At 43.1% G+C, this 27,452-nt stretch overlaps 3 protein-coding genes across 4 annotated transcripts; 2 read left to right on the top strand and 1 right to left on the bottom strand.

The window, feature by feature from the left end:
* Positions 1–1,126: 1,126 nt before the first annotated feature.
* Positions 1,127–14,426, top strand: has3 (hyaluronan synthase 3). Of its 2 annotated transcripts, XR_011035268.1 has the most exons (6): positions 1,127–1,782; positions 6,432–6,525; positions 6,633–7,183; positions 9,538–9,639; positions 9,784–13,812; positions 13,893–14,426. XR_011035268.1 is itself a non-coding variant. In XM_068314154.1 (5 exons), exons 2-5 carry the CDS (start codon positions 6,432–6,434, stop codon positions 10,711–10,713), a joined length of 1,677 nt encoding a protein of 558 aa, XP_068170255.1. In that variant the 5' UTR covers positions 1,127–1,782; the 3' UTR covers positions 10,714–14,426. The 2 variants fall into 2 exon arrangements, 1 of the variants encoding a protein (XP_068170255.1); XM_068314154.1 differs by having other exon boundaries at positions 9,784–14,426.
* A 976-nt stretch (positions 14,427–15,402) lies between these two features.
* On the bottom strand, positions 15,403–17,983 carry chtf8 (CTF8, chromosome transmission fidelity factor 8 homolog (S. cerevisiae)). Its single transcript, XM_068312853.1, has 3 exons — positions 17,535–17,983; positions 16,823–16,946; positions 15,403–16,240 (listed from the first exon to the last, which is right to left on the bottom strand). Exons 1-3 carry the CDS (start codon positions 17,657–17,659, stop codon positions 15,986–15,988), a joined length of 504 nt encoding a protein of 167 aa, XP_068168954.1. The 5' UTR covers positions 17,660–17,983; the 3' UTR covers positions 15,403–15,985.
* On the top strand, positions 17,716–24,921 carry utp4 (UTP4 small subunit processome component). Its single transcript, XM_068312852.1, has 17 exons — positions 17,716–17,810; positions 17,950–18,143; positions 19,020–19,208; positions 19,285–19,369; positions 19,923–20,012; positions 20,103–20,314; positions 20,387–20,558; positions 21,192–21,283; positions 21,420–21,516; positions 21,633–21,697; positions 21,824–21,940; positions 22,033–22,189; positions 22,888–22,994; positions 23,109–23,204; positions 23,916–24,101; positions 24,186–24,296; positions 24,703–24,921. Exons 2-17 carry the CDS (start codon positions 17,985–17,987, stop codon positions 24,817–24,819), a joined length of 2,052 nt encoding a protein of 683 aa, XP_068168953.1. The 5' UTR covers positions 17,716–17,810; positions 17,950–17,984; the 3' UTR covers positions 24,820–24,921.
* Positions 24,922–27,452: the final 2,531 nt, after the last annotated feature.

Raw genomic sequence — 27,452 nt, 5'->3', positions numbered from 1 at the left:
ATTGTTGAGATTCTGGGCAATGAGATAACCAAGATATTTATGTTAATGTGTTTTGCAAACATGAAGAAAAATGTGTTGAAAAGAGAGATATTTGATTTAAAAAAAATTGTTACTAGCTTGTAAAAAGGCAATCACAAGACGATGGTATAAAACAGACCTTTATGCAATAGATGCCTGGTTGAAACTAGTCAAATATTGTGAGATGCACCTCCCTTGTCCGACACAGGTCTTTAACCAGCGACTCTCCGGTCCCCAGGCAAAGGCTTGGTGGGCTGCCCCTGCCCCTGCCCCTACCCCTGCTCCTGCTCCTGCCCCTGCCCTTGCCCCTGTCCCTGCCCCTGATCCTGTCCCTGCCCCTGTCCCTGTCCCTGCCTCTGCCCCTGTCCTTGTCCTTGTCCTTGTCCTTGTCCCTGTCCCTGCCCCTTCTCCTGCCCCTGCCGCATCTCCTAGAGATCAGATTTGGTCCCATCCTATCCATCATGTTCGTCAGACAGTAGAAGTATAGTCTCACTTTCCATTCATGAGCAGATAACGCACAACTTTACCTCAGTTGCCAGCTCTCTGCATCAACCGCCTCCATAAACCACTGGCTGATCTCAAATGTTCTTATGCTGACGTCATGGTTACGACCCCCAAAGTCCTGCTTGGGAAGGTCAAAGATCACATGGTGAACACAGGTGTTTGCTCCGTCTCTCATCTGCTGTGGTCTGTACCCTTTGACTTCAGTTGCATTGCCGGACTACATCTAACTGACAGGAAATGCTTTTGGTCATTTCCTGTCAGTTATTTGACGATTAAGAAGTAGTTTGTCTCAAGCTGCCCTCTTTGGTTTGGACCCTGCCTGATGTCAGCAGCTTAGTCCCAGAGCAGAAGAGGTGAGGGAGGGGCCGGGGATAAATGAATCCATAAAGGATGCTTTAAGTCAGGCAGAGAGGTGGAAAAGAGGGGGTGGGGGGCGCTCCGGTCAAACAGTCCACAGGCTTGTTGCAGGCAGCTGGCTGGCTGCATTGCAGAGAGATAGGGAGCTTGCTTGGCTTTGCAGGGAGGTGGGGGGGGGTGTGAGCTAAGGAGAGTAAATTTAAAGGAGACAGAGTGGAGCAAGAGAGGAGAAGCTCAGCATTTTTGGTCCACCAGCCTGGCAGGAGGGACGGTAGGGCGGAGGACGGACAGGGACTGGGGTCCTGCTGCAAACACAGAATGCAGAGAAAAGTTGATATCTGAACACGGGACAGAGGAATAGGGGGTGAGGAAACCTGGGGGAACAAACATGACTGACTTCAACAAGATCTAACTACCTGCTGTGGTGCTCAGTCTTCACTTCATTATCACATTGGTGGAGATCAGGGGTGAAGATGAGAAGCCAGAGAGGCCCAACCAGCTGCTGCCAACCTGTAATCTGCACATGTAAGCCTGCAGCGGCACCACCACTGATCACATCTCAGTCGGGGGGCTTCATGCCCTGGGACAGTCCTGGGTGATAGAGGCAGGGGGAGGAGGAGGAAGAGGAGGAGGCAAAGGGAGGCTGGCTCAGAGAAGAGGTGGAGGGTGGTGGTTAAAGCTGCCTGCTGTATTTTTGGATGTGGCATCTTGTGAATTAAGCGAGCAAGCTGGAATAAAGATGTAGTGTGAGCTGGTGGAAGGAGGGGGACAGAACAAGGAGAGGGCTGTGCTGAGGAGAGGAGAGGGCTGGATGTCCCGGCTCCGCAGACGGACCAGGCGGTCGGAGATCTGGGGGGAGTCCTGAGGGGGAGACGAAGACGAAGGGTCCACTGGATCACAAAGGTAAGGACTTGTGTTTATAGAGAAGCAAATTTGTACAGGGATGAAAATAAAAGGACCTTTCAACTCTTCACACTGGCCAGATTACCATTTAATCTGAGGATGAAGTCTAGATTTAAGTGATGCTTCAACTTCAGGTACATATAAAGGTTTGATGAAAAGAGAATGAATTAAATTGTTTAAATTAAATTGTTCTGTGAAAGCGACACTTCTGAAAAATTGGATTAAGAAACTTCAGGGAACATGACAGACTAGTTAGAAAACCCGGGACAAAGGGTCGAGTGTGTTCAGCCTTGTGTGGTGAACGTGTTTGCAAAATGAGGTAGAGAAAATATTTTTTCTGCCAGACATTGCGTGTGTGTGTGTGTGTGTGTGTGTGTGTGTGTGTGTGTGTGTGTGTGTGTGTGTGTGTGTGTGTGTGTAACAGAGAGAGATGAAGTTCACAATCGCTGCTGACTTGTGTTTTAATTGGATTTAATGGATGTTGTGTCTTTGCTCTGAGGACACAGACTGACGGTTAGGAAACACGAACACCAGAAAGTGTCTGTTTGTGGGCATCTCTAAAGAAAATGCTGGTGTGTTTGATTTTCCATGGCATCACAGCTGTGTTGGACCTTCATACAAAGCCTGCTGTTTTCTGCCTTGCTACTGACTCCATGTATAGTGAGCATTCAGGTGAAGCAGTCTTGATCCACTACACATCCTCATCCAACCACAAAATCAGAACTCCAGACAGGCTGAAGTATCTCAGATCACACCTACATTTCTTTCCTATGAGGATGTTTACATGTTATTTTCCTTATTCATGCTAAAACTTCCTACTTTGGCTTTTTTTTTCTGCTTCCAAATATCCTGGAGCTAGGGTTTACAGACTTGTTGAGCCGTATGATCAACACTAACCCATACGAAAACTAGTCAGAAGTTCTATTTTCGTCAGGAGGTGCAGGTTAGGACCTACATGCAGGACACCAGGAGAGAAGCTCTCAGTCATAGTTCAATCAGGTCAGTCAAAAATCCAGGAAACACAGGAAAACTCAACAAATCCAACAAACTGGAGACGCGAGCAAGGATATAAAACAACCTGGCCCCAAACCAAAGGAAAAGCCGTCTTAAAAAGCCTCAGGCTAATCAGTCTGATCAGGTAGAGGTGTGGAGACGAGGCTCCGCCCAAACGTTTTGCCCCGCCTCCTGCCATATAAAAGCACAGCAGAGCAACACGACACAAATACCAAACCCAATAACCAATAAATGTTTGTTAGGACACATTTTTAAGCACTGCATCAACACGCGCGACTTCACTACGGCGCCAATTGTTAGTAGGTAGTCACCTGATACTGTACGCGCATTCTATTGGCTGACAGCATCCGGATCCGGCCCCCACTTTGACATATTTGACCTTATATCAAATAAAGTTGATTGACTAATTGATTGATCAGACAAATAGCGGCACCAGTAGCTCAGGTGGTAGAGCAGGTCATCCGATGATCGTAGGATCGGTGTTTCGAATCCCACTCCCCCATCTTGCGTCCTTGGGCAACAAACTTCCCCCTCCTTGCCCCCAGCGAGGGTATTCACAGGCAATGTAGTTTGGCTGCCCCCGCTGAGGCAGGGCTCCTCCTCATGAAGGAGTGCAACTAAGGGTCATTTGATTGATTTTCACCTGGAAATTTCAGTTTTAACATTTGTTCATTTTACCTGCATCTTTTCGTAATATTATTTGGACAGTATGAATCTCTTTTGCCTGGACCACGTTGTTTGTCACTAGTGTGTGTGTCTATGTGTGTGTGTGTGTGTGTATGTGTGTGTTTGTTTGTTTGTTTGTTTGTTTGTTTGTTTGTTTGTTTGTTTGTTTGTTTGTGTTTGGATCTTAGGCCAGAACTCAGGTAAATGTGGACATTATCACTATAAAATTCATTCTTGACATCTGGATGGAACCCAAAATAGGTTTCTTCAAGTCCAACGAAAAGACTCTCCTTCCGACAAAGAGACACTGAGCCTCTTGAGAGTACCTGATTGTCTTGTCATTATATCAGACATTCTTATTTTGAATGATACTGAATGCAGCAGGAGAAAAACCGTGTCAACAGCATCAGAAACAGTGTGAGGATGTAGATCTGTCCATCCACCCAGAGGTAGGTGGTGTTTCTGTGCTAGAGCGTCTCACGGAGCTGGAGGACATGAGTACCAGTCTGTTCTAGGAGGTCGTTTCATGAAGGACAGCACAGAGTTGTTGGTTCACACTGACTACTGCTGATGACTGGCCACAGCCTGGATTGCCTTCATTTCCAGCTATTAGACCAGAGAGGAATAGGAAGAGGGGCCCCACGGGGTGAGGTGTGGAGGGGTGAGGAAAGGTGAGGAAAGAGGTACAACTGGAAGCCTTTTCACTTCGGGTTAGTGAATGTGGATCACATATGAGCAGGTGTTCCAGCAATAGGAGCAGCAGCAATATTAAATGATCGAGAAGGTAGTAATTAAACACATAAATATCTATATATTAATAACATGTCGTCACATATTGTCACGATTGATGCAGAGTGTCCCTGTTGACTCAATGTTAATATCAAAACTAAATTAAATTCAAAACCCGTGCACGGTGGAACCGCCGCACAGCAAGGTAGTTCCAGGTTCTCCGGCTTCCTCCCACCTCCCGAAACAAACCTCCAAATTGTCCTAAGGTTTGTTTCTGGAGGTGGGGGTGCACTCAGCGGTGCACTGGTGTGGCGCCCAGAGTGTACCCTGCCTCACGCCCCCAGTCCACCGGTGACCAAAATATGGAGTGTGAACTGATAGCTGGAAAGATGACCAGTTCACTGTCGGAGCACTGCTGAAAGGCACTAAACCCAAAAAACACTTCCAGGGTGCCCCCACACAGCTGCCCTTCACTCCACCATCTCTCTCTGTCTCTCTCTCTCTTGTGTAAACAAATTTCCCCAAATTATTTTATAGGAACGAATTATTTTAATTTTTAGTATTATTTTTACTATTATAAAAAAAAAAATATATATATATATATATATGTGTGTGTGTGTGTGTGTGTGTGTGTGTGTGTGTGTGTGTGTATGTGCATATATATATATATATATATATATGTGTGTGTGTGTGTGTGTATATATATATATATATATATATACACACACACACACACACACACACATTTCCATGAGGGAATTGTGTGTGCTACAGGGGCCTGTACTCACTAATATGTATTCATGAACAGAAATAAAGAAAGAGCCTACACCCCCAAAGGTAAAGAAAATGTCTCAGAAGTTTACTTAATCCAAATCCTTCTCAAAGTAAATCTATATGTCTTCCCTGTTCAAAGGACCATTTCTCCCTAAAATTTAATTCACGTCTCTCCAGAAAGGTTTTTAGGTGTTCTGATAATCAAACAATCCGACAAACCACAATGAAAGGACTGTTCCTGAAGCTGTAAACCACTGGTGAACCGTTTGGTATTTTCTCTCGTACTACAGTACAATAAGTCTCCACAACGTACCTGCGGAGGGTGTTACCTCAGCCGATGGTGGCTGATTAACCCTTTAAATGGGAACAAACAGGAAATGACACGCGGGTCGACTAGTCAGGAGTTAAAGGTCTCTCTGTCGGAGCCTCAAAGGACCCCCAGAGGCCGGGGGCTCTGCTGACATGTTCTCCAGGCCGTGTTGATGCAGACACCTTCATGTGCTCAGTAACACCTTGAACTTCCTCACGTCTGCCGGCCGGGGTGAGGTCTCACTTTCCACTGAAGTGCCCTGCAGAGTGTCCTGAACTCACCAACATGTTTGATGAGGACGCATCAGTTTAACGACCTTACTTTAAAAGACATGCACTAGAGTTTGCTTCCAGATAATTCTAAAATTCCTTCACAGTAACGTTTTCAGAAGCTGATGGGGTTTCAGCTTTCACAATGTTTAACGCTCATGGTACTTTCTCTAACTTCTTTTCAACGCTGTATTTGTAACTGAAAAAGGAGGAGTTAAAATATAAGAATTATACTGAATTTAACACAAAAAAAAATAGTCAAAGTACTAGTATTAGTGTACTAGTAAAATGGATTCAATGCAGGAGTACAGTAATCCCTCGTTACTTGCAGTCAATGCGTTCCAAGAACCACCTGCAAAAAGTAAATTCCGAGATAAAGCAACAAACTACTTGTTTAATTATTTACAGTAATTTAAACATGTATGACCCCCCCCCCCCATACTGACATTAAACCACCTTCTATTGAATCACCTTTTCCCACACTCTGATAGACTGTTGTTGATCTTTTGTGTGAGAGTCACGGAAATGCCCTCAGCCAATAGAATGCGGGTGCGGTATCACGTGACTACCTGCTAAAAATCCGTGATGAGGTGAAGTCACGAGTGTATGTAAATGTATATAAATACTGTATATAAAATAATTTCCTCTACAGGAGATGAATGAAGGTGGTTCTTCTTCCTTTCTTCTTCTACTAGTGTCTTTTCCCACTCGCCCATCGCCGTGTGCCAACCTCCCTCTCTTTTTCTCTTTATTTCTTGCCATAATATCTTGGATGTCTTTTTTTAAGCAGGTCGCTGAAATAACAATCACAACTTTTAAAATGGACACCTCTGTAATGACATTGTTGTAAAGCGTCCTGCACCTCTTTCCCTCTTGCCCCCCTCCAGATGCCCTCTCGCTGCAGGAATGTGCTCAACATCATCGTCACCACCCTGTTTGCTGCGGTGGTGCTCTTCACCATCCTACTGGCCTACGTCACAGGTTTTTCATTTGAATCATACAAACACTAACATACCAAAAGCGATCCGATCAGTGATGTGCATGTTTTTTGTGTGTTTTTTTTTACTGGTTCCCGCTGTGTCATGAAGGTTACCAGTTCATCCACACCGAGCAGCACCACCTCTCCTTTGGCCTCTACGGTGCCTTCCTCTCCCTCCACCTGTTCCTCCAGAGTCTTTTCGCCTTCCTGGAGCATCGACGGATGAGAGGCCCCTCCCAGCCTCAGCACCTCCGTCGCTCTGTAGCCCTCTGTGTTGCTGCCTATCAGGAGGACCCGGACTACCTGAGGAAGTGCCTGCGCAGTATTCGTAGGATCTCCTTCCCTGGACTGAGGGTGGTGCTGGTGGTGGACGGAAACCGGCCTGAGGACCGCTACATGATGGATATTTTCCAGGAGGTGATGGGTGGAGCTGACCAGGCTGGCAGTATGGTGTGGAAAGGAAACTATCACAGTGATGGGAGTGGAGAGGGAGGGGTCAGGCGTGGTGGGACGAGTACAGTGCACATGGAGGAGGCTGCACGAGTGGCTCGCCTGGTCAGAGGCTGCCGGTACTCCTGCATCATGCAGGAGTGGGGAGGGAAAAGAGAGGTGATGTACACTGCCTTTAAAGCGCTGGGGGACAGCGTGGATTATGTGCAGGTAAGGAGCACAAAAACAGGATACTAGGCCTGTAGGTCTGCAGTGACAGAGCTCAGAGAAAAGGTGGAATCATTGAAAAGTTGCAAGAGATTAAAGAAAGGACAAAGATCCTCATTTAAAAAGCTGCTTAGCTGATTTTAGGTCCAGTTTGTCTGATTTAAAGACAGAGTGATCATGTGTCTTTTATGATTGGGGCAGAGGCTTTCGGTCTTGTACGGCATTATCAACGATAACTAGAGCAGGAGAAGTGATTGGTGATCAGTTTACATCCATAGCACTACATGCTCTAAGTTAGGGGTGTTAAACTCATTTTCGCCGAGCGCCACATCAGCGTGTCTGTCCTCAAAAGATCAGATGTAACTTATAAATGTAACTCAATATAACTCGATGTAATGTAAAAAAAATGTAACTACTCCTTCTTCTTCTCCTTGGGGCTTTTCCCTTCAGGGGTCTCCACAGCCAATCAGTGTCCTCCATCTAACCCTGTCTTCTGCATCCTCTTCTCTCACGCCAACTACCTTCATGTCCTCTTTCACTACATCCATAAACCTCCTCTTTGGTCTTCCTCTAGGCCTCCTGCCTGGCAGTTCAAGACTCAGCATCCTTCTACCAATATATTCACTATCTCTCCTCTGGACATGTCCAAACCATCTCAGTCTGGCCTCTCTGACTTTATCTCCAGAACCTCTAACATGTGCTGTCCCTCTGATGGACTCATTCCTGATCCTATCCATCCTGGTCACTCCCAGAGAGAACCTCAGCATCTTCATCTCTGCTACCTCCAGCTCTGTCTCCTGTCTTTTCCTCAGTGACACTGTCTCTAGACCAAACAACATCGCTGGTCTCACCACAGTTTTGTACACCTTTCCTTTCATTTTAGCTGAAACTCTTCTATCACACATCACACCTGACACTTTCCTCCACCCGTTCCATCCTGCCTGGACACGCTTCTTCACCTCTTTTCCACCCTCTCCATTGCTCTGGACTGTTGACCCTAAGTTCTTCAAATCCTCCACCTTCTTGATCTCTTCTCCCTGTAACCTCACTCTTCCACTTGGGTCCCTCTCATTCACACACATGTACTCTGTCTTACTGCGGCTAACCTTCATAGATTTGATTTGCATGTTTGATTTGGCAAAAGTTTTACATCAGACGCCCTTCCTGACACAGCCCTCTGTATTTATCCGGGCTTGGGACCAGCACAATAAGACACTGGCTTGTGCCAGCTACATTACTCCCACACCATTTGAACATTATGCTGCAAATAGGATTTAAAGGTGTGCCATAAATGATTCAATAATCTTGAATTAATCAACAATAAAGCCGTGGTTCCAAAATTAACTCCCACTTATTCCAATAATGGGAAAGATTTTTGATGTGGTGAGTACCTCTGGGAAAATGTTTAAGCCAAAACTTTCACATCATAAAAACTGTGTTTAGAGTGTTAAGTAGTATTCACCACCTGCCGTCTGGGCACAGACATCATGGAATATTAAAGACATATCTTGTAAACTCATTGCTATGATGACAGTATGAGCGCTTACGGGGGCTTCAAGTTACTCCTAAGATTCCCTCAACAAAGAAAACATCGTAGAGGGGAGCAATGACTTCAAACTTGTTTTCATATTGAAGTAGTAAAATAGTACATCAGTTAAAGACAACATTATGACCTAACCTCAAAGATTAGCACTTGGGATATGTCAGTCTAGACTTGTTTCTATTTTTTAAATAATCCAGGTGATGGCAACACAAAATTTCCTTTGGGGTACAAACTGGACTCAAAGAGTCTGATATGCAAGGAGGTTTTATCAAAGAAATTTAGGGTGGATTGATGATTGGAAAACAATTTATCAAAGGTTGAATACGCTGCAATGAAAGTCCAAATGAACAATCTGCCTGTCCTCATCCATAATCTGTCCTTGACATTTTTATGCCTACAAGACATTTCCAGCTAAATATGGTGCTCATAATTGGCCACTTGTTCTGCAACAGTTGCCTCATTATGTATGTTGTGAGTTAAGAGTTCTTTAACATTTCTTCCCCAGAAACTAAAACTATCCTAATATCTTACAAGGCTCTCACCTAGGTAACAAGAATACAATAGTCAAACCAACTCACTCTTCACACCCAGCTGTTGCGTGACCTCTGTGGCCATGCTGTGGAGCAAAGGTCATGTCGACAGCTGATTTTCTTCTGTGCCATTGTGATGAATTGGCCGCGTCTGCAGCCTGTTCTTTTTCACATGGAGCTCAGCACTAATACTATTCCGTGTTCTACTGCACCTGCAGCCTCAATGCGTATGTACCGTTGGTTGTCAGCATTAATGTAGCCTGTGTCTGTTCGTCCTCTCTCAGGTGTGTGACTCAGACACTGTTCTAGATCCAGCATGCACCATAGAAATGTTAAAGATTCTTGAGGAAGATCCAATGGTGGGAGGGGTTGGCGGAGATGTTCAGGTGAGATGCGAAAGATATGATGAATATCATGAAGGCTCAAGAATAAAATGTTTGAAAGTCAGTTACAAACTTAAGAGTGAGAGAAATCTCACCAAACATGTAAAAGTACAGCCAGAGCTGACACTGTGTCTTCTTGTTCCGTAGATACTTAACAAGTACGACTCCTGGATCTCCTTCCTGAGCAGTGTGCGCTACTGGATGGCCTTCAACATCGAGCGGGCCTGCCAGTCCTACTTTGGGTGTGTCCAGTGTATCAGCGGCCCTCTGGGAATGTACAGGAACTCTTTGCTTCAGCGTTTCATGGAGCCCTGGTACCACCAGACCTTCCTGGGCTCCAAGTGCAGCTTTGGTGATGACCGTCACCTCACAAATCGAGTACTTAGCTTTGGCTTCAAGACAAAATTCACAGCACGATCGCAGTGCCAGACTGAGACGCCAACGCAGTATCTGCGTTGGCTCAACCAGCAGACTCGATGGAGCAAGTCTTACTTCCGTGAGTGGCTCTACAATGCCCTGTGGTTCCACAAGCACAGTCTCTGGATGACCTATGAGTCTGTGGTCACTGGCTTTTTTCCCTTCTTCTTGGTTGCCACAGTCATCCATCTCTTCTACCGTGGAAGGCTGTGGAACATCCTGCTCTTCTTGTTGACTGTCCAGCTGGTTGGGATGGTGAAGGCCACCTATGCCTGTTTCCTTCGTGGTAGTCTGGTCATGATCTTCATGTCTCTGTACTCTCTGCTCTACATGACCAGCTTGCTCCCTGCCAAAATATTTGCTTTGCTCACCATCAACAAGGGTGGATGGGGCACTTCAGGCCGCAGAAAGATTGTAGTCAACTTCATAGGTGCTGTACCTGTTGCAGTGTGGGTATTGGTGCTGCTTGGAGGTGTAGTCTATACAGTCTACTGTGAAACACAGGAGCCCTTCAGTGAAACAGAAAAAGCCTTGTTGATAGCAGGTACGATACTCTACGCCTGCTACTGGCTCATCTTATTAGTGCTGTACCTGGCAATAGTGGCCAAGCGTTGCAACAAGAGGGAAGAGCAGTATCACCTGCCCTATGCCGAGGCATAAACACTGCAACAGAAAAAGTGGTAGGATATTTTTGTGCCAAGTTTTACTGCAGTATGATTCTAGCAAGATCTCTCTTGACCCTGTCAGTGGTTCAAGTGGCACACTGTGAACACGCATCTTCATCACTGGTGCTAAAAATGCGTGAATCTGAAGTCTGAGTGACAAGAATCTCCAGCAGGAGGAGATGCGAGATGACTCTAACAGCTCTCCCATACTCCATGGTGCTTGGCTTTGATAACCAGTCCAAACTAAACTGATCCCATTTTTAAGTATTCAGACACTTGGCATGGTCAGAAGAACATTGGGTAGTTTATGGGTAAAGGTTTGCTGTGACAAAACAGCGTAGTTCTAAAATGGTATGACAACGTAATAGTCAACAGTTTTATTTGTCTTTTATTTTAATAAAGATGAAATGGGATGAACAAGATAGAACTGAGTCTGATGAACAACAATAAATAATGTATTTTCCCTCTAGTAGTCAAAACATAGCTTTCTTTTAATAAAGGTAAGTCAGTTTTAACCAGTTAAGAATGCAAAGAAACTGATTGGCTGACTAAACAGTCAATAAATACAAATATAAAGGCTTCCATTGTGAGTTGAAACCTGGGAGCTTGAGTGTAGGAGTGGGTTGCTCTCTGATGTAAGTGCAGCGATGAGAGAAGATAACAGACAGAACTGAGGTTTATACAATGTCCACATCCTGGCGACTTGCTCAGGGTGTACCCCACCTCTCGCCTGCAGTCAGCTGGGATAGCTTCCAGTAAACCCGTGACCCGCCTTCAGATAGACGACTGAAAATAAACAAATTGATCGGTATTACCAATCCTACAAGGTCCCATTGTACTGAAGCGAAAGTGATCATTTTTAAAATTTACAAAATTTATAATGTTATGAAGTTAATCTTGCTAATATGAGCAATAACCCAAACCCAAATGGTAATGAAATATTCGTTAGTTATTCTTGGGGGTAAGTGGTTTAAAGTGTTGACTCTAATACCCTGTAGGTGGGAAAGTGGAATGTTTGTATGTCTCTGTACAAGTCTGCCCCGTGATGATACGGTGCCTTCTCAGGGTGTACCCCACCTTCTTTGCCAATTCCAGCTGGAATAAGCGTCGACCCCTCATGATGATGGATAGATCAATAATTTATTACTTTAAAAAAATATTACTAGGATTTGGCAACTCAGACTTACTCTGTCAACCATACCTTTAAGCAAAATTTTTACATCCGTTGCATTGATGTGACAGAGTTCCTGCACAGTACTTATATTAGGATTTAATTGATTTTTTTTATTCAGAAAATGCAGAGAATCTGATAAATCTTCTGTCACAATAACAATTTGAGTGTAATTGAATGATTACAATATAATTATGTCAGCGTCACCAAATTAAGACCAAGTGTCACGGAAATAGCAAAATTTTAAATTCTTCATGAACTAACTGCACAGGAAAATACATGTTTACTAATTGATTCACTGATCTATGAATATAATATACAATATGAATGAACAAAAACATTGCAAAATTGTACTATTTATTATTTCAAGTTTAGAGGTATTGAATAGTGATCAATCAGGAAATATCTCAAATAAAAATTGTTCTGCCAAAGTAATATCAAACAATCACAAAATGTAAAAATCTGTTAGAAAATGCTGTCAAAACAGTTAATTTAAAATATGATTTGTTTGATTTGTATGCATTCTTTTTTTTTTTATTAGATGTTATCTTTTTTTTCTCTCCAAGTGTCTATTTTGCATTGTGAATTATTTTTTGTCTGCATTGATATTTCTGTGGTATATTTGGTCCTCTGTAGCCTCAGACACGACCCTCCACACACTCTTCAACCAGGAACAGCACAATAATTAGCAGCTGATGGAGCAGCTCTCATGTGGCACAACAGACAGTCTGACATGTGAAATGTATCTTTGGTGATGTTTAGCTTGAACATATTGTTGTACATCACGCTCCAGTTCTCACTTTACAACCACCAGGGGGTCAAAGTTTCATTGAGTCCTCTAGAGATATTTTTCATATGCTCACTTTTACATATCATTAAAAATAAGGTGCCAATTTGCATTTGTGAAACTGAATGATTTGACTGGAAGTGTTGTTCATTCATTGTTTCAGTAGGATTTGACCAACAAAGATGTTTAATTTAACATGAAAACTGCTTTGCTTTGGTTTATTTTCTGTCTTTACATTTTAATGACTTCATTTCATGACTTCAGGTTACGTTCAGGTGTGTTTAAATGAACAAAAATCTCAGCTGCATAAAATTAATGAATAGATGTAAACAGAGTGTAATTTATCCAAAAAAAAAAGGAGAGGATTTTTTTTCTTTGAAATCAATCAACAGGCCTAATTCTATTTTTAGATTAATGGTCGGCTCTATGAGCTTCAATCCCACACATTAGAACATTCATATTCAATACACACTTTAAAACACATGATATATTTAATTTTCTGCATCGGTCACATTGTAGAAGATGAAGATGATGAAGATTAGACTTCAGGAGAGGAGTTAGCCTGATGCTAACGCTAACAGTCTGTTAGACGTAATATTAACACCCCATAGATTCAGATTTCACAAGTCATGTTAACATGACTCAGCAGATCTCAGACTCAGTGAACAGTTTGCTCTGATGTCACTTCCTGTGGTCTTTTGGTCTTTCCTGTTGGCGTCATTTGCAGCGTTTCTCCTTTTCTCCACATCTGTCAACTTCTGACAGGGCTACAAACATCTGGCCCGTTAATGGCAACAACAACAAAAATACGGTGGACATCAGAGTGGACATTTTCATTCTGTTGCGCTCATCAGTAAGGATGCGATTCAACAGAGGTAGACATCTAAAAATTGCAGGGAGTGTTGATCCTACCTTTGCCCAACAAATTGCTCCCTGGATGTAAAATTAAGGTAGCCAGAGAACACATCTGACACAAAATACACTTGGAAGGTTGAAGTGGACAACGTTTAAGAGCCCATTTGTGTAGCACCTGCAACTACCATTAGAATGTCTGCACTCATTCATGCTGAAACCCAGGCGTGGATCCAGGTCAGACTTGAGGGGAGGCTTTGTCTAGAACGTTTTGTTGTCACAAGGTAGGCTAAAGATGCACATGGCACAGAATTATACTGAAAACTTTCTGGCAGATAAAAGATAACTAATTTTGCCATTTCAGTGTTCCCATCTTCTGTGCAGCACTGTGGACGTTACAGAAAGCTAGACCTCTAGAATCCAATGGGTGGACAGGAGACAGACAAAACAACAAAATGTGACATGAATGTATGCAAAATTGTGATGCTTTAATGCTATTTATATTTCAAGTTTATTCTCTATTTTAGGAACCTGTTATTTAATTTCTCTTATTTTAATTGACATTCTTAGTCTCTTTATATTAGATATATTTAAGTTTCTATCTCTTAGTTTGAAGGAAGATGCTGCAGTACTGTAATCATTATGTGAATTTACAAAATCTACACATTAGACTGGTATACAGTCATTGATTGAAGGCAATACAAAATCAATAAATCAAATTCAACATGTAAAAATAAATAAATAAAAGTAATCATTTTCTTCTCTCCAACCAAATTGATCTTGTGGAACCCGAGAGGCCTGAAGCGGTTTGGACCTGTGTCTGTCTTCTCTAAATCAGAATCTTCACATCCTGCTGCTCTGGTCTGGTGGCCTGAATTCTGTCTTTTTTGGTCTGTTCTCTCTCATCTCCAGAGATTCTCTCTCCTCGTGTTGTGGAAATAAACAAATTTCAACTCCCTTTAAACTGTCACATTCAACCTGGGTATTTTTGCTACGTTATGTGAACTTAACCGAACAGCTCGCCAAACTCAGTCAATGGCTACAGGGACGTAAACAAGTAATCGCACTCATGTCTGACCATAAACATGACCTTTTTTGGCCCCAAAAAACAATTTCACTGCTTAAAGTTTGATAAATTAAGCCATTCTTTGACAACATAAATCTTGTTAAAATAAAATAAGCAATCATCATCTGTCGGTGTGAGTCTTTAAAGCAGCTGTCCTTTAGGTAACAAAACACTGAATGGCTTCTTACCTCTGGGATCCATCCCAATGTGGAACTAATGTAAAACCAAAAGACTTAGGTGCTGTAAATATTCTAATATTTTGAATGTTTATCATTGGGCTGCTCTCCCAGCTGCTTTGTAAGACTATCATTTATATCCGATCACAGCTCCTCATTTTAACCTCACCCCTCATTTTTGAGTGTCCGTTGGGATTGGGATTAGTCTGTAACCTCGAACACACGTCTGATCTTGGATTTCTTAATAAAAAGATAGCAACTTCTCAAAAATACAGCCAGCCAATGACAGTTTATCTTGCCACCACAACACAGAATACATTGTAAACCACCACTGAGTAGATGGATTTACTCTTTTTTATATAAACCTCCCATTTTCACGTCACCAAAGTGCTTCCTTTCCCAGGCCCTGATCACAGGGACTCATCTCTATGTCCACAGCTGTTTTAGAAAAGAAAAAAAAGACTCCTGGGAAAAGCAGGACTCTTCTGTCCTCAAAACACTGATCTGTCTGTGGACGGTCAAATATAGTTAAAGGAAAAAGCAGTGCATCTGTACCTTCTGTTGTGAATGCTCCACCAACATCAGCATGAATCAGTCATCAGTTTATTCAAGAAATATCTATACAATTCTGCAAGTTCAACAGGGAAAGGAGTGTTTTTAATCCTGACACTGCAATATTTTACATATAATAATGAAATAATACACAGTACTGAACCATTAAGGTGTCTAAACACGTGCTGACAGACTTAATTATAACAGAAAGCCTGTCTTATAGAGTGGAGTTGTGAGTTCAGCAGGTTGTGGGTCTGATCATAGTAGTACTGGAAGAACTACTATGTCAAATCCTTTTATAAGAAAATGTACAGTCTATACATCCAATAACCCCCCCCCCCATAAAAGCTACACTCATCATTCTACAAAGAATGTGATTTTCTTTTTTCTTGAAACAAGCCTTTACAACAATATTTAAAGCATTGTATGGTTTAAATGTTTCTTGTGGATTTGTGAAAAAAATCACATTAACTTGTGATGACCAGGAGCCTAAAAGTCTTTTGTTGGTTTATCAACATGAGGCTCAGTGTTCCAACTACACAACAAATATGTTGATAAAGAAATTTGATCTTGTCAGCGCTGGATGCCACAAACTAAATCATGTATTGAGATGGATCAGTTTCTGGTCATCAGACAGGATCTCCAACTCAGTGATGGGCCTCACTAGACCTTCTTGGGTACATTAGTGATGATAGGTTTAGGGCGCGTCTTAAAAATCAGTTTCCATTTGATGAGGGCGGTCACTGAATATGACGTTGAGGTGGATCCTTCATCATTAGTTTCCATCGGTGTGACATCACTGCTGCCCAAATTGTCCTTCAGATGGCCGGGATGCTTGGTGAGGACAGCAAACGGTTTCTCCAGTTTGACCGGTTTTCCATACAGAATATGGTGTCCAACGATCAGGACTGGCACCCCCTGGTGGACAGAGTGAGAAAAACTTCCACCCGTGAACAGGGAAACGACGCAAAGACGTTCATGACTCGTTTGTTCAGGATTACAAACACAGCAACACAACCGGGATGTTGTGAGCGACAGAATGGTACTGCGTTTTAGATACTACCCAGAATTGGTTTGCCTGCTAGTCTGACATTAGGACTACTCCAATCTTGATGGAGTATGGACCAAAAATAGTGGTGATCTGGGTCTCATCTGCATCCAGGGTGGGATGTCATGGAAAATGACAAATTGTGTTTTTCAAACTTCATGGATAAATCCCACAATTACTGGACAAGAATGACTTCATGACATCCTGACTAGATCTAGTCTAATCTGGATCAAAGTAATACATTTTGTGTATTACTGACCCAGACTGTTCTGACTCAACAACAAACAGTAATGTCACAGATTACAGATATATCTGGATTGTATCTTAAATTGATGTCAAATTGATAGACACACACTGGTATTCTCAGGTACTACACTGGTTGTGGTATCAGATCACCCTATAGTTCGTCTAACAACATTCCCACTAGCGTGTCTTCTGGCTCTTCCGGTCACCTCTTTGGTGTAGAGGAGGTCTCCCATCACGCTTCCAGCCAGACCAGAGTTGTGTCTTGACATCATCTCACCCTGGAGCTCCACCAGCAGCCATTCTGGAGGGCTGCTGCCGTCCACACTGCCTCTGCGCCAGACGACACACCAACATCACACACTTCCTTCAGACTTCCACATTGATTACACACCCAGAGTTCATTTTACCTGAAGAAAGTAGTGCATCCCTGGGATGCGCTTCAAGAAAAATGTGTGCAGCCCAACACGACGTTTATGCATCCCAAAACTTATAAGAGAATATACAGTAGGAGCGTACCCAAGGATTGAGTTTTGCCAATAATGCAATATAAAAACCAAACAAAATGTTAATTTTAATGTTTTTATTAATAACATCATAACTGTTTAAGTAAAAAGGGAAAAAAAGAATATTATATTTTAGTTTTATCAAAATGTTAAAGCCTTGTAGTCATTTATAAAAAAAACAACTTTTAAAAATAAAGATGTAATTTTAAAAAAACAACTTTTAACTCAGTATTTTTCTTTTCCTTTATCTCATGTTTTCTCCTGTGGACACTGCACCAGGCTGACAGGACCTTCACACACATGTAGTACTACAGTACAGTACACTGTCGCTACACGGTTCTCCTCAAGGCAGGGACAGGAAAACCTTTCAGATATTAAATTATCAGACCTCTAAGTTAAAGTAGTTCATTCATACCTGATGAACATTTGAACCATTTTCTTGATGACGGTCGAAAGAAGCCGTTCTGTAGCATTAATGTGGACAGAAGTCACACAGACGGTCTCCGTGTTGCCCCGTAGCCGCTCCGTCTCCGCTGGCATTTCCCGCCCGTTGTGTTCGGCCCTTCGGTGACGTATTTCCGTCCCGCTTCCTGTCTCAGGGATTCGTTTCCGGTTCAGATGTCACAACGTGACTGCTGGTGTTTTCCAACGTGTTAGAGGAGGTTTAGTGCCGGGAGGGAGCTACCAGCTGGTAAACGGAACTAAATGATGAAAACACAACTAGTTGTTGACAGATAATCTGCCTTAATCCCGTGACGTCACTGACGTGGCTGACAGACTGCAGGTTGAGGAGCCGCTAGCTTTGCTAACCCGTCTGTTTTTCACTATAGTGAACACAGACCGCTTGTGCTCTCCTCTGGTGAACATGGGGGAGTTCACGGCGCACCGCGTTCGCTTCTTCGACTACATGCCCTCTGCTATCCGGACGATGAGGTTTAACGCGGGGACGGAGCGGCTGGCTTTAGCCCGGGCGGACGGAGCCGTGGAGATCTTCAACTTCTCCGACCACTACCACCAGGAGAAGGTAACACAGATCAGTATTTCTGCTGGAACAAACACTTCCTGACGTGTTTCCATTCAACACGTTTGTTTCAAGAAAGCTGCGGCTAAATAAGTGCTGTGTTGCGTTCACGTGTCCCTCGGTCATTCAGACTCTGCTGCACTTCAACATCAGGGGGGTCAAAAGTCATCAGCGTGACCGATCAGAGGGTCAGATGTAACTCATCAATGTAACTAAATGTAACTCAATGTTATGTCAAATAAATGTAATTACTCCTTAATGTTAAGTAACTATTTATTACTTATTCAAGTTACAAACATGTTACACAGAAAAAATGTGTTTGTTTCCCTGTTATGTAATGTAATTTTTTAAAATAAAAAAATACGGAAAAATTATAGATTAGAATTACAGAAAATTTACAAATACTGCAGTTACACAGAAAAAAAAGTTTCTTTGTTCTAACATTAATCCTTTTAATTTATCAGGTTATTAAACCCAAAGAACTCCATCAATCAAGGATCAAACCACAGGGGGGGTCAAACTCATCAGCATCATGGCTGTAATCAAATGGCAAGATAAAATTAATAAATGTAACTAAATGTAATCAATGAATAAAGAAAAATCAAACGCAACTTAGGAAATTAACTTTGATCAAAATGTTTTTGTCGGAGTTAAAATGGGCTGAATTACTGCATTGGGGGATATGTAGTTTTTGCCCAAAGCACACTTTTGACCTATTTATTTTTAGACACTCTTGTAGGCCACATAAAATGATGTGGTGGGCCACATTTGGCCCCCGGGCCTTGTGTTTGACACATGTGCCCAACAACATCCTTCGTCATTAGACGTCTGGGCGGTTCAGTCTCAGTTAAAGGCTTGGCCCTGAATTCCTCTGTCCAGATCATTCCAGGACAGGACGGCAGGACGGTGGAGGCGCTGTGCTGGGTGGGCCAGCGTCTGTTCGGCGCTGGTTTGAATGGGGAGATCACCGAGTACGACCTGGAAAACCTGAGGCCCAAGTACACAGTGGAGGCCTACGGAGGACCAATCTGGACCATTACCAGCAACACACAGGGAACACTGCTAGCAGTGAGTCAATTCAGAAGAGATGAGTTACGTGGCCTTTAACTGTGATGAGCAGTCACATGAACGTTCTCCCTGTCAGGTGGGATGTGAGGACGGGACGGTGAAGATGTTTGAAATCCTGGAGGACAGGATTCAGTTTAAGACAAACCTGGACAGGCAGAAAGGTACGAGTTAAAGTCTCAGAAATAAAGTTTCATTTAGAAATATGTGCCTGTGTCAACAGCTAGTTACCATCATTTTGTGTGCACCATAAACCATTTCAACATTTACATTTATTTAGCAGACACTTTTATTCAAAGCGACCTCCTAGACTTCTAAACGATGCCCTAAATGACAAAATTAAAGGACTAACTAACCAAATTAAAGTTGATCTGGCCTCCGAGCCACTCTGACTACATGTTTAATGAGGTCTTGTCAGAGAGAAGGAACCCTGAAAACACTTAAAGTAAATAACAAAAAATGTTTGTACACTAGACTGAACATCTCAATTCAGTAAAAAAAAAATTTAATTCTGTGTTTTGTTTAGTTGAGAAAAACATGATGAGCTAGTATATGAGCATCATAATGACAGAAGCTTTTTTCAGTGGGATAAAATACATTAATGACTTACTTATTGAAATAAATGTAAATGGAGAAATTCTAGGCATCATCTTCTGCAAACACACACATATCCGGCCTTCCCTCGCTGGAGACTTAATCATGTCTGTGATCTTACAGGTCGCATCATATGTCTGTCCTGGCATCCCTCTGGAACGCTGATCGCTGCTGGCATGATGGACATGATCAGGATCTTTGATGCAGAGACGGGTGAGGATGTACTTCTGGATCCTGAACTGAACTCGAGAAGATTGCTCCGTGTGTTTTGTGTGATTCTGACCTTTGCTCTCCTGCCGTCAGGACACGCCACACAGAGGATGCTGGTGGAAAGAGGCTGTGGAGCATCAAAGAGCAGAGAGGTGGTGGTTTGGAGCGTCATCTTCCTCTCTGATCACACAATCGTTAGCGGTGATTCTGCGGGAAAGGTCCAGATCTGGGATGGAGTAACAGGAACTCTGATCAGAACTCACCTGGTCACTAAGTGGGACGTCCTGGAACTCTCTGTGTCACAGGTACGTTCACGTGAACCGTGGCTGAGGCGGATTGCTCTTGTATCAGCGATGAACTTTGTAAATGCCCAACAGGACGAGAGCAGTCTGGTCGCTGGGACTTCTGAAGGGACCGTGGTCCAGTTCCAGTTCCTCTCATCCACTGTGAACCAGCAGGACAGGGAGTGGATCAGAACCAGGACCTTTAAAAACCACACGCATGACGTGAGGGCCCTGGCACACACCGAGACCGCCGTGGTGTCCGGAGGTCAGTGGTGAAGTGTCTGTAGTGTTTCACTCATAGACAGGAAGTCTGGCTTCACAGGGGTCTAGTTTTTGATTAAATCTCATTACAGTGAGACCACTTGAGTCAGATCAATCAGATCTGTGCTTGTGCCTCTTTATTGTATTAATCTTTGACAACTTCTATCTTCTGTACGTACAGGTAGTACCTCAACATACGATTTTAATCCATTCTGTGAGTGACAAATTATCCCCATTTAAAAAAAAAAATCAGATCATTTTAATCCATTCCAGCCTTGAAAAAACCCCCCAAACCCCCTAAATTATAACAAAAAAATCTGATTTTTTTTATCGACAAATAGACATGCAGATTTTACCTGTGTATAATTTATTATATATAAGTTACGTAAACACTCTTTACCATGCCAGGGTGGTAAAGAACGGGATACGTCTCACTAATGCTGTATCCATCCGCCAACACGTAAAGAACGAGATCCGGTCTCACTGATGTCGTATCCCTCCGCTCGTGTCTCAAATAACTCGTATGTGGAGGTACTGCTGTACATACATACATGTATGTACATCTTGGCTTTCAGTCGTTTTAAATGTGAACTGTGTGTGAAATCGGTGAATGACGGTGATGTATTGATCCCTTCAGGTATGGACACACAGCTGGTGGTGCACCCCCTGCTGGACAAAGTGGAGAAGAACACCCAGGCGTCAGCGCAGCGCAAAATCGCTTTCCCACATGTGAGTAGAGGGAAAACGTCTCCCCACCACCACAAATCATTAACATTTAATTTACAGGGAAATTTACTTTGATACATCGATCAGTTAGGACTGTTTCCATGGTAACACGCCTTTTTTTTTTTTTGTATTTTTGTAGAAAAGTCTTGTTTGTTGTGCAAAGAAAGCAGCACTGCTGCTTTTCCAGTTCCCTGACCATTTAGAGCTGTGGAGACTTGGAGAGAGTGAAGGACATGGTAAAGAAAACACACACACACACACAGACACACACACACACGCTGGAACCTACATGGAAACACTCGACATTAATCTTTTGTTTCGTAATGGAGTGAGTTTCACTGTGTCTGAACAGGAAAGCCTGGTGATTTTCTACCTGTGAAGAGAAAACCAGAGAAGCTGATCCATCTGAAGAGGAAGGTGTGTTCTCCTCTCATCTTTTCATTCGTACTGCAGAGATTATTCACAAGCATCCAGGGTTTCGTGTATAGTTTGTGCCTTGACTGTATTTATTTAGATTACAGCCGTGTCTGCTCACTCTTGCAGGGAGATGATCACATCTGCAGCAGTGCCTTGTCTCCATGCGGGGGCTGGTTGGCCTACTCCACTGTCTCCAGTGTGCGTCTCTATGCAATACAGTACAACAACATCAGCATCACGAAGGTGAGCTCCTCACCTCCTCCTCTGTCTGATCAGGTTGCTGTAATGTTGAGGACCGTGATGACGCCAACCTCTCTGCCCCCCCCCCCCCCCAGGTGTCCAAACTACCCAAAGACCTTCGCTCAGCCCAGCAGCTGTGCTTCTCTTCTGATTCCTCCAAACTCTTTGCTTCCCACCATTCTTCGGTGTCTGTTGTGTCCCTCAGCCAGCAGGAGTGCAAACACCTTCACACCCTCAAACCGTCAAAGTCAGGTGAGTCTGAGTCTTTGTTTCCACCCAGTTATGTAACGTGATGAATTCTGATGGAACATTTTATGTTGTCGTACCATGAGTCTTTCCGGAAGAAATTTCGTAAGTAGAGGTACCACTGTACTCGCGTAATGAACTTAAAACAGGTCACTGTAATAAAGTATTGGTTCAGTAAACTTGTTTTACTTTATGGTCATTGTAACTATGATGGCTACCTCTATTATTAGTGTAAATGGTATCGTACTGTCAAAATTTAAACCCTTCAATGTTTTTCGTGACATTCACTACAGTATTTTGCTCACGTTAAGGCGCACCTCCAATGAACGCCCTATTTAAAACTAAAACGTTCAACATGAAATGCACTGTATTATAAAACGCATCTGAGAACTCATCTTGAATGAACGTTCTTCATATATAAGGCACACTGAGTTATAAGAAATTGAGAAAATACTGTACATCTTGGGACTTAGAATGAAGAAAAATGATGAAAATCCTATATTTAAACATTAAATCCATCTTTTTTGTTAAGTATTGTTTAGTCTCTGTTATGCTATGTTTGAGTGTTCTTGTGGACCCACAAGTTGAGTGGAAGCACTGAAATGGTTCTATAATAAGATAATTCCTATTTTGCATGTCAAAGCTAAGAAAAAGTATTTTAATGTATACTGACTGATATAAACTTCCTCTGTGCATTGGTCCAGCCTCCAGGCAGCCGGTCCATCTGCTGTGCACCAGCGAGGATGGCAGATGGCTCGCTGCAGCCAACACACACTGTGAGATCCACGTGTACGACCTCCAAAAGCTGAAGGTGACCCCTACAGATTCTTTTGTGTGATCTTTTTGAATGTAGCCAAAATGACAACATTAACGCTGTGTGTGTGTGTGTGTGTGTGTGTGTGTGTGTGTGTGTGTGTGTGTGTAGCTTCACTGTACAGTTCCAGTTTACAGCTCCTGTCCCACCGCCATAGGCATCCACCCAACAACCAGTAACCTCGTGGTGGTGCACGCTGACCAGCAGGTGAACACTGGTTCATATGTTTCAGTCAGGTTGATGAACCACCGGTGTCGTCACACCGTGTGTTTCCTGTCACACCGTGTGTTTCCTGTCACACCGTGTGTTTCCTGTCACACCGTGTGTTTCCTGTCGCACCGTGTGTTTCCTGTCGCACCGTGTGTTTCCTGTCGCACCGTGTGTTTCCTGTCGCACCGTGTGTTTCCTGTCGCACCGTGTGTTTCCTGTCACACCGTGTGTTTCCTGTCACACCGTGTGTTTCCTGTCGCACCGTGTGTTTCCTGTCGCACCGTGTGTTTCCTGTCGCACCGTGTGTTTCCTGTCGCACCGTGTGTTTCCTGTCGCACCGTGTGTTTCCTGTCGCACCGTGTCTTTCCTGTCACACCGTGTGTTTCCTGTCACACCGTGTGTTTCCTGTCGCACCGTGTGTTTCCTGTCACACCGTGTGTTTCCTGTCACACCGTGTGTTTCCTGTCGCACCGTGTGTTTCCTGTCGCACCGTGTGTTTCCTGTCGCACCGTGTGTTTCCTGTCGCACCGTGTGTTTCCTGTCACACCGTGTGTTTCCTGTCACACCGTGTGTTTCCTGTCGCACCGTGTGTTTCCTGTCACACCGTGTGTTTCCTGTCACACTGTGTGTTTCCTGTCGCACCGTGTGTTTCCTGTCGCACCGTGTGTTTCCTGTCATACCGTGTGTTTCCTGTCACGTGTGCTGCAGATCTTCGAGTTCTCTCTGCTGCGGAAAGAATACACAGACTGGAGCCGGAAGCTGCAGAGACAAGGACTGCACCATCTGTGGCTGGAGAGGGACACGCCCGTCACTCACGTCACCTTCAGTCCTAAAAACCCAGCCCACATCTTCCTGCACGATATGTTCATGTTCTGCATCATCGACCAGAGTCTGGTATGTGGGTCATGTGACCAGAGTCAGTGATGCCAGCCGCTTTGTGTGTGCTAGGTGTAAATGTGTTTGCTCCTACACACACAGCCCCTCCCAGAGGAGAAGACTCTCCTCTACAATCAGATGACACTGAGGAGTCTCCCCGAGAAGGAGAGGAGCAGACACAGTCACGCCTTCAAGATATGCAAGAATTTTAAGGTAGTGTCGTCATTTATCGACAGTAGGACTGGGACCGCGAGTAACGAGGGATCAGTGTAAATATGACATGTTTGGTGTCATCACAGACCACGACACTAATGTGTTCTGTATGTTAGGAAGGAAAGGAGTGTTTATAGTGGAGTTAATGCTTTAACGACATGCAAAACTAACTTGGATTCTTGTCCTGAATAAATAAATTGAACCTTCTCCCTCTCAACCACCCATCCACCGTCCATCAGGACGTGTGTGAGGAGTGTGTGTTTTCAGTTTGATCAGGACAGACGGGGTGAAGCCGCATTGTGTTAATGACATATTTAGACCAGGAGAGACTCAGGTTTTAATCTATACTTATTCACTGATCAACATTCTAACTGTTCTTTCTTCTTTATGTTCCCCTGTTCTACAGCACCTCTTGTGTGTCAGTTTGCTGGATGACCATTCTCTGGTCGTGGTTGAGCGCCCCCTGCTGGACATCATGGCCAAGCTTCCTGCACCTGTCCGTCAGAAAAAGTTTGCAACATAACTGAGTCCAATCAGTTTGTGTTTGATCTACGATCATGTATAGGCAGTGTTACAGTAGTGTGTCATCACTTTGTAGAAAAAGCTTTGGTGAAGTAATAAATAAAATTATTCACTAACTTTGTCTCATTGTGTTTTTAAAATGCTTGTTTTGTAATCAGAGAGAAATTTATACGGTGATTTCTTATTTATGTCTCCGAATCCAAGACTGGGAGTTGATTCTGAAAGAGAGGAGCTTAAACGCCGAAGGCTGGGGCTCCTTTTTGGCCCCATTTTTGGAGACTATAACAACAACAAGCCTTTATTCTGAGAGTGTTGTGTCCGAATGGTGGGATATGGTAATACGTGGTCTCAAAGATATGATGGTGTTATCCATACTCTGTCTCATAGGTTAAGAAAACAATTTTAAATTGCATTCAGGATTGTACTGGGGGCCGGTGCGGGGGTGTTAAAATAGAAATATTTCCTGCTTCCTGTCAGACGTGAAGCAGGATTGTGGTTCAAGGGACTTGCTGGGGCAGCCGGATAAACAGTTGAACTTTTTTTTTTCCCCTTTCTGTTTGAGACACAGTGTGCCTCATTTTTGTGATGTTACCTAGGCGATAAAGGGTAGTCATTGAAGTTTTATGTGGGAGAGGACATTCCAATCAAAGATACCTGCGATTCCTGGGTGACTTTCGATCAACTCCCCTTTGACTTGATGCCACTGCTCTTTCTTCACGCTACCCCTGTTCAGTTTGTCTTCAGAAGCATCTATGCGAGCAGATACACAAAGCTTATTACAGTATTATGTAATAATAAGATTTATTTTTTTTTTGACAATAAATCTTGATAAGACTGAGCACAGATCCCGTCTTGATGACCTAAAACCAGATATTAGCACAGTGACCAGGAGGACGTCTGGCCAGAAAACAAACACATTTATGGCATCTACATGTTTTAATACATTTTCAAGGGTAGATATATTTTCAATGTTTGGAATTCATTTGGAACAACATTTTAAAATGAACGGACTCCAGCTGTGCTCTTCGTTATGAAATTACTGCTCTATGTAGAACGTCTAACATGAACCTGTATGCTCGTTTGCCCTTTGGTCAAAGAAGATTCCTGCCTGCCTCAACTTTCCCTTTTAATCCGTAGTTTTACACAATCAGAAAAACTAAAACTAATAAAATATTATCATAAATTTTACCCTATGAAGTTTGGCACATGTACAGTATTTGAACAGGAAATTCGTAAAATCAGCAGTTTTGACTATGAAACCATCAACATTATTTGATTCAAAAAGAAAATCAATATGAAGCAAGGACCAGAGAATTTGGAATTTTACTTTATCATTTGATTTTTTTTTTCACTCTTTATAATGAACTGGACCTGAGACTTGGTCTTTAGCCCAAGTGAGGGCATCAGCTGGTCCTGGTGAGTTTCGAACACACTGGCTCTGACCAGCTATGAGACTAGAAGCAACTTTACTTTGGCTTGAAGACATGAACTTTTCATTGTTATTCATGCTTTCCTGTTGGAGTTGCAGCTGAGGGGAGCAAAGACAGAGCAGAAAGGGGAAAGAAGAAGCCTGAAGCAAAGAATGGCCAACAGAGAGCGTTTCTGAGGGAGCTCCGGCCTCTTACCCGATCAGAAGAAGATGGTCTTAGAATTGAAACCCAGGTGTAAAATGACCACCTGGGAAATACAATCTCCTTGTGCTGCCATGGGTCTTACTTTCTGGTGTTAACAGGCTTTAGACCAGTGGTTCTTAACCTTGTTGTTAGGTACCAAACCCTTCTTTAGTAAAAATGGTTGTTTTTTTTCAAATTGAAGACATAAGTATGTGTTTTACTGGTGTATTTAATGAAGTGTGCATTAATGTCACCTTTATCAAAGAACAAAACCAAGACAGTGCATGAACTCACATGAAATGACCTACCTGCAAATCAGTGTGACTTCTGCTGTTGTCATAGAGACCAGTTCAGATATGAGTGGCTTCACCTTGACAGGTGTTACTCTGATGTCATTTTACACCAAAGTCTGTTTCTGTGTTTTTCCATGTAGTTTAAGGAAGTGTTCCTTTATTTTTACCAGTGCCAGACTAGACAATGTCAAGTTGAGGAACTTGACATTGAAAATCCTGCAGAACGCTGACTCCCATCACGTTCTGTTATACAGTACGTGTAAATTCATGTTGCACATATTCATCTGACCACTTTCTTTTTTTGTTCAACATAGTTACTATGAATTAAAATATTAAGAAAGCAATCAGATATCGTACCATCATGACAGGTAGAAATCGACTACTGAGTGCGCAAAATCCCCTGTAGCACAGGTAGGCTAATTGATGTAGCGTCACGTGATCACCTGCAGCCAGTGATGGCTAAGGGGGCTTTACTCTACCCAGCAACCACCGTAAGACTATTTCATTGGTATGTGATATCCTTGGCATCTTCATCATTGGTCTTGGGGTTACCCTGGTTAAATCTACACAACCCAAATATTGACTGATCCAAGGTTTCCATTACAAGTTGAAGTCTTTTCTAGATTCTGTCCCACATATGAGCCGTTCCATCCCGGATCCACCCAAAAAGAGAGATCTAGTTTCAACACCTCCGTGAACGTCTAGACTTCCAGAAGGTATTCCACAAA

The sequence above is a fragment of the Antennarius striatus genome, chromosome 4, assembly GCF_040054535.1.
Source record: "Antennarius striatus isolate MH-2024 chromosome 4, ASM4005453v1, whole genome shotgun sequence".
Classification (NCBI taxonomy): domain Eukaryota; kingdom Metazoa; phylum Chordata; class Actinopteri; order Lophiiformes; family Antennariidae; genus Antennarius; species Antennarius striatus.
Note: the sequence above shows the minus strand (reverse complement) of the source record. Positions and strands in the feature narration are given on the sequence as shown.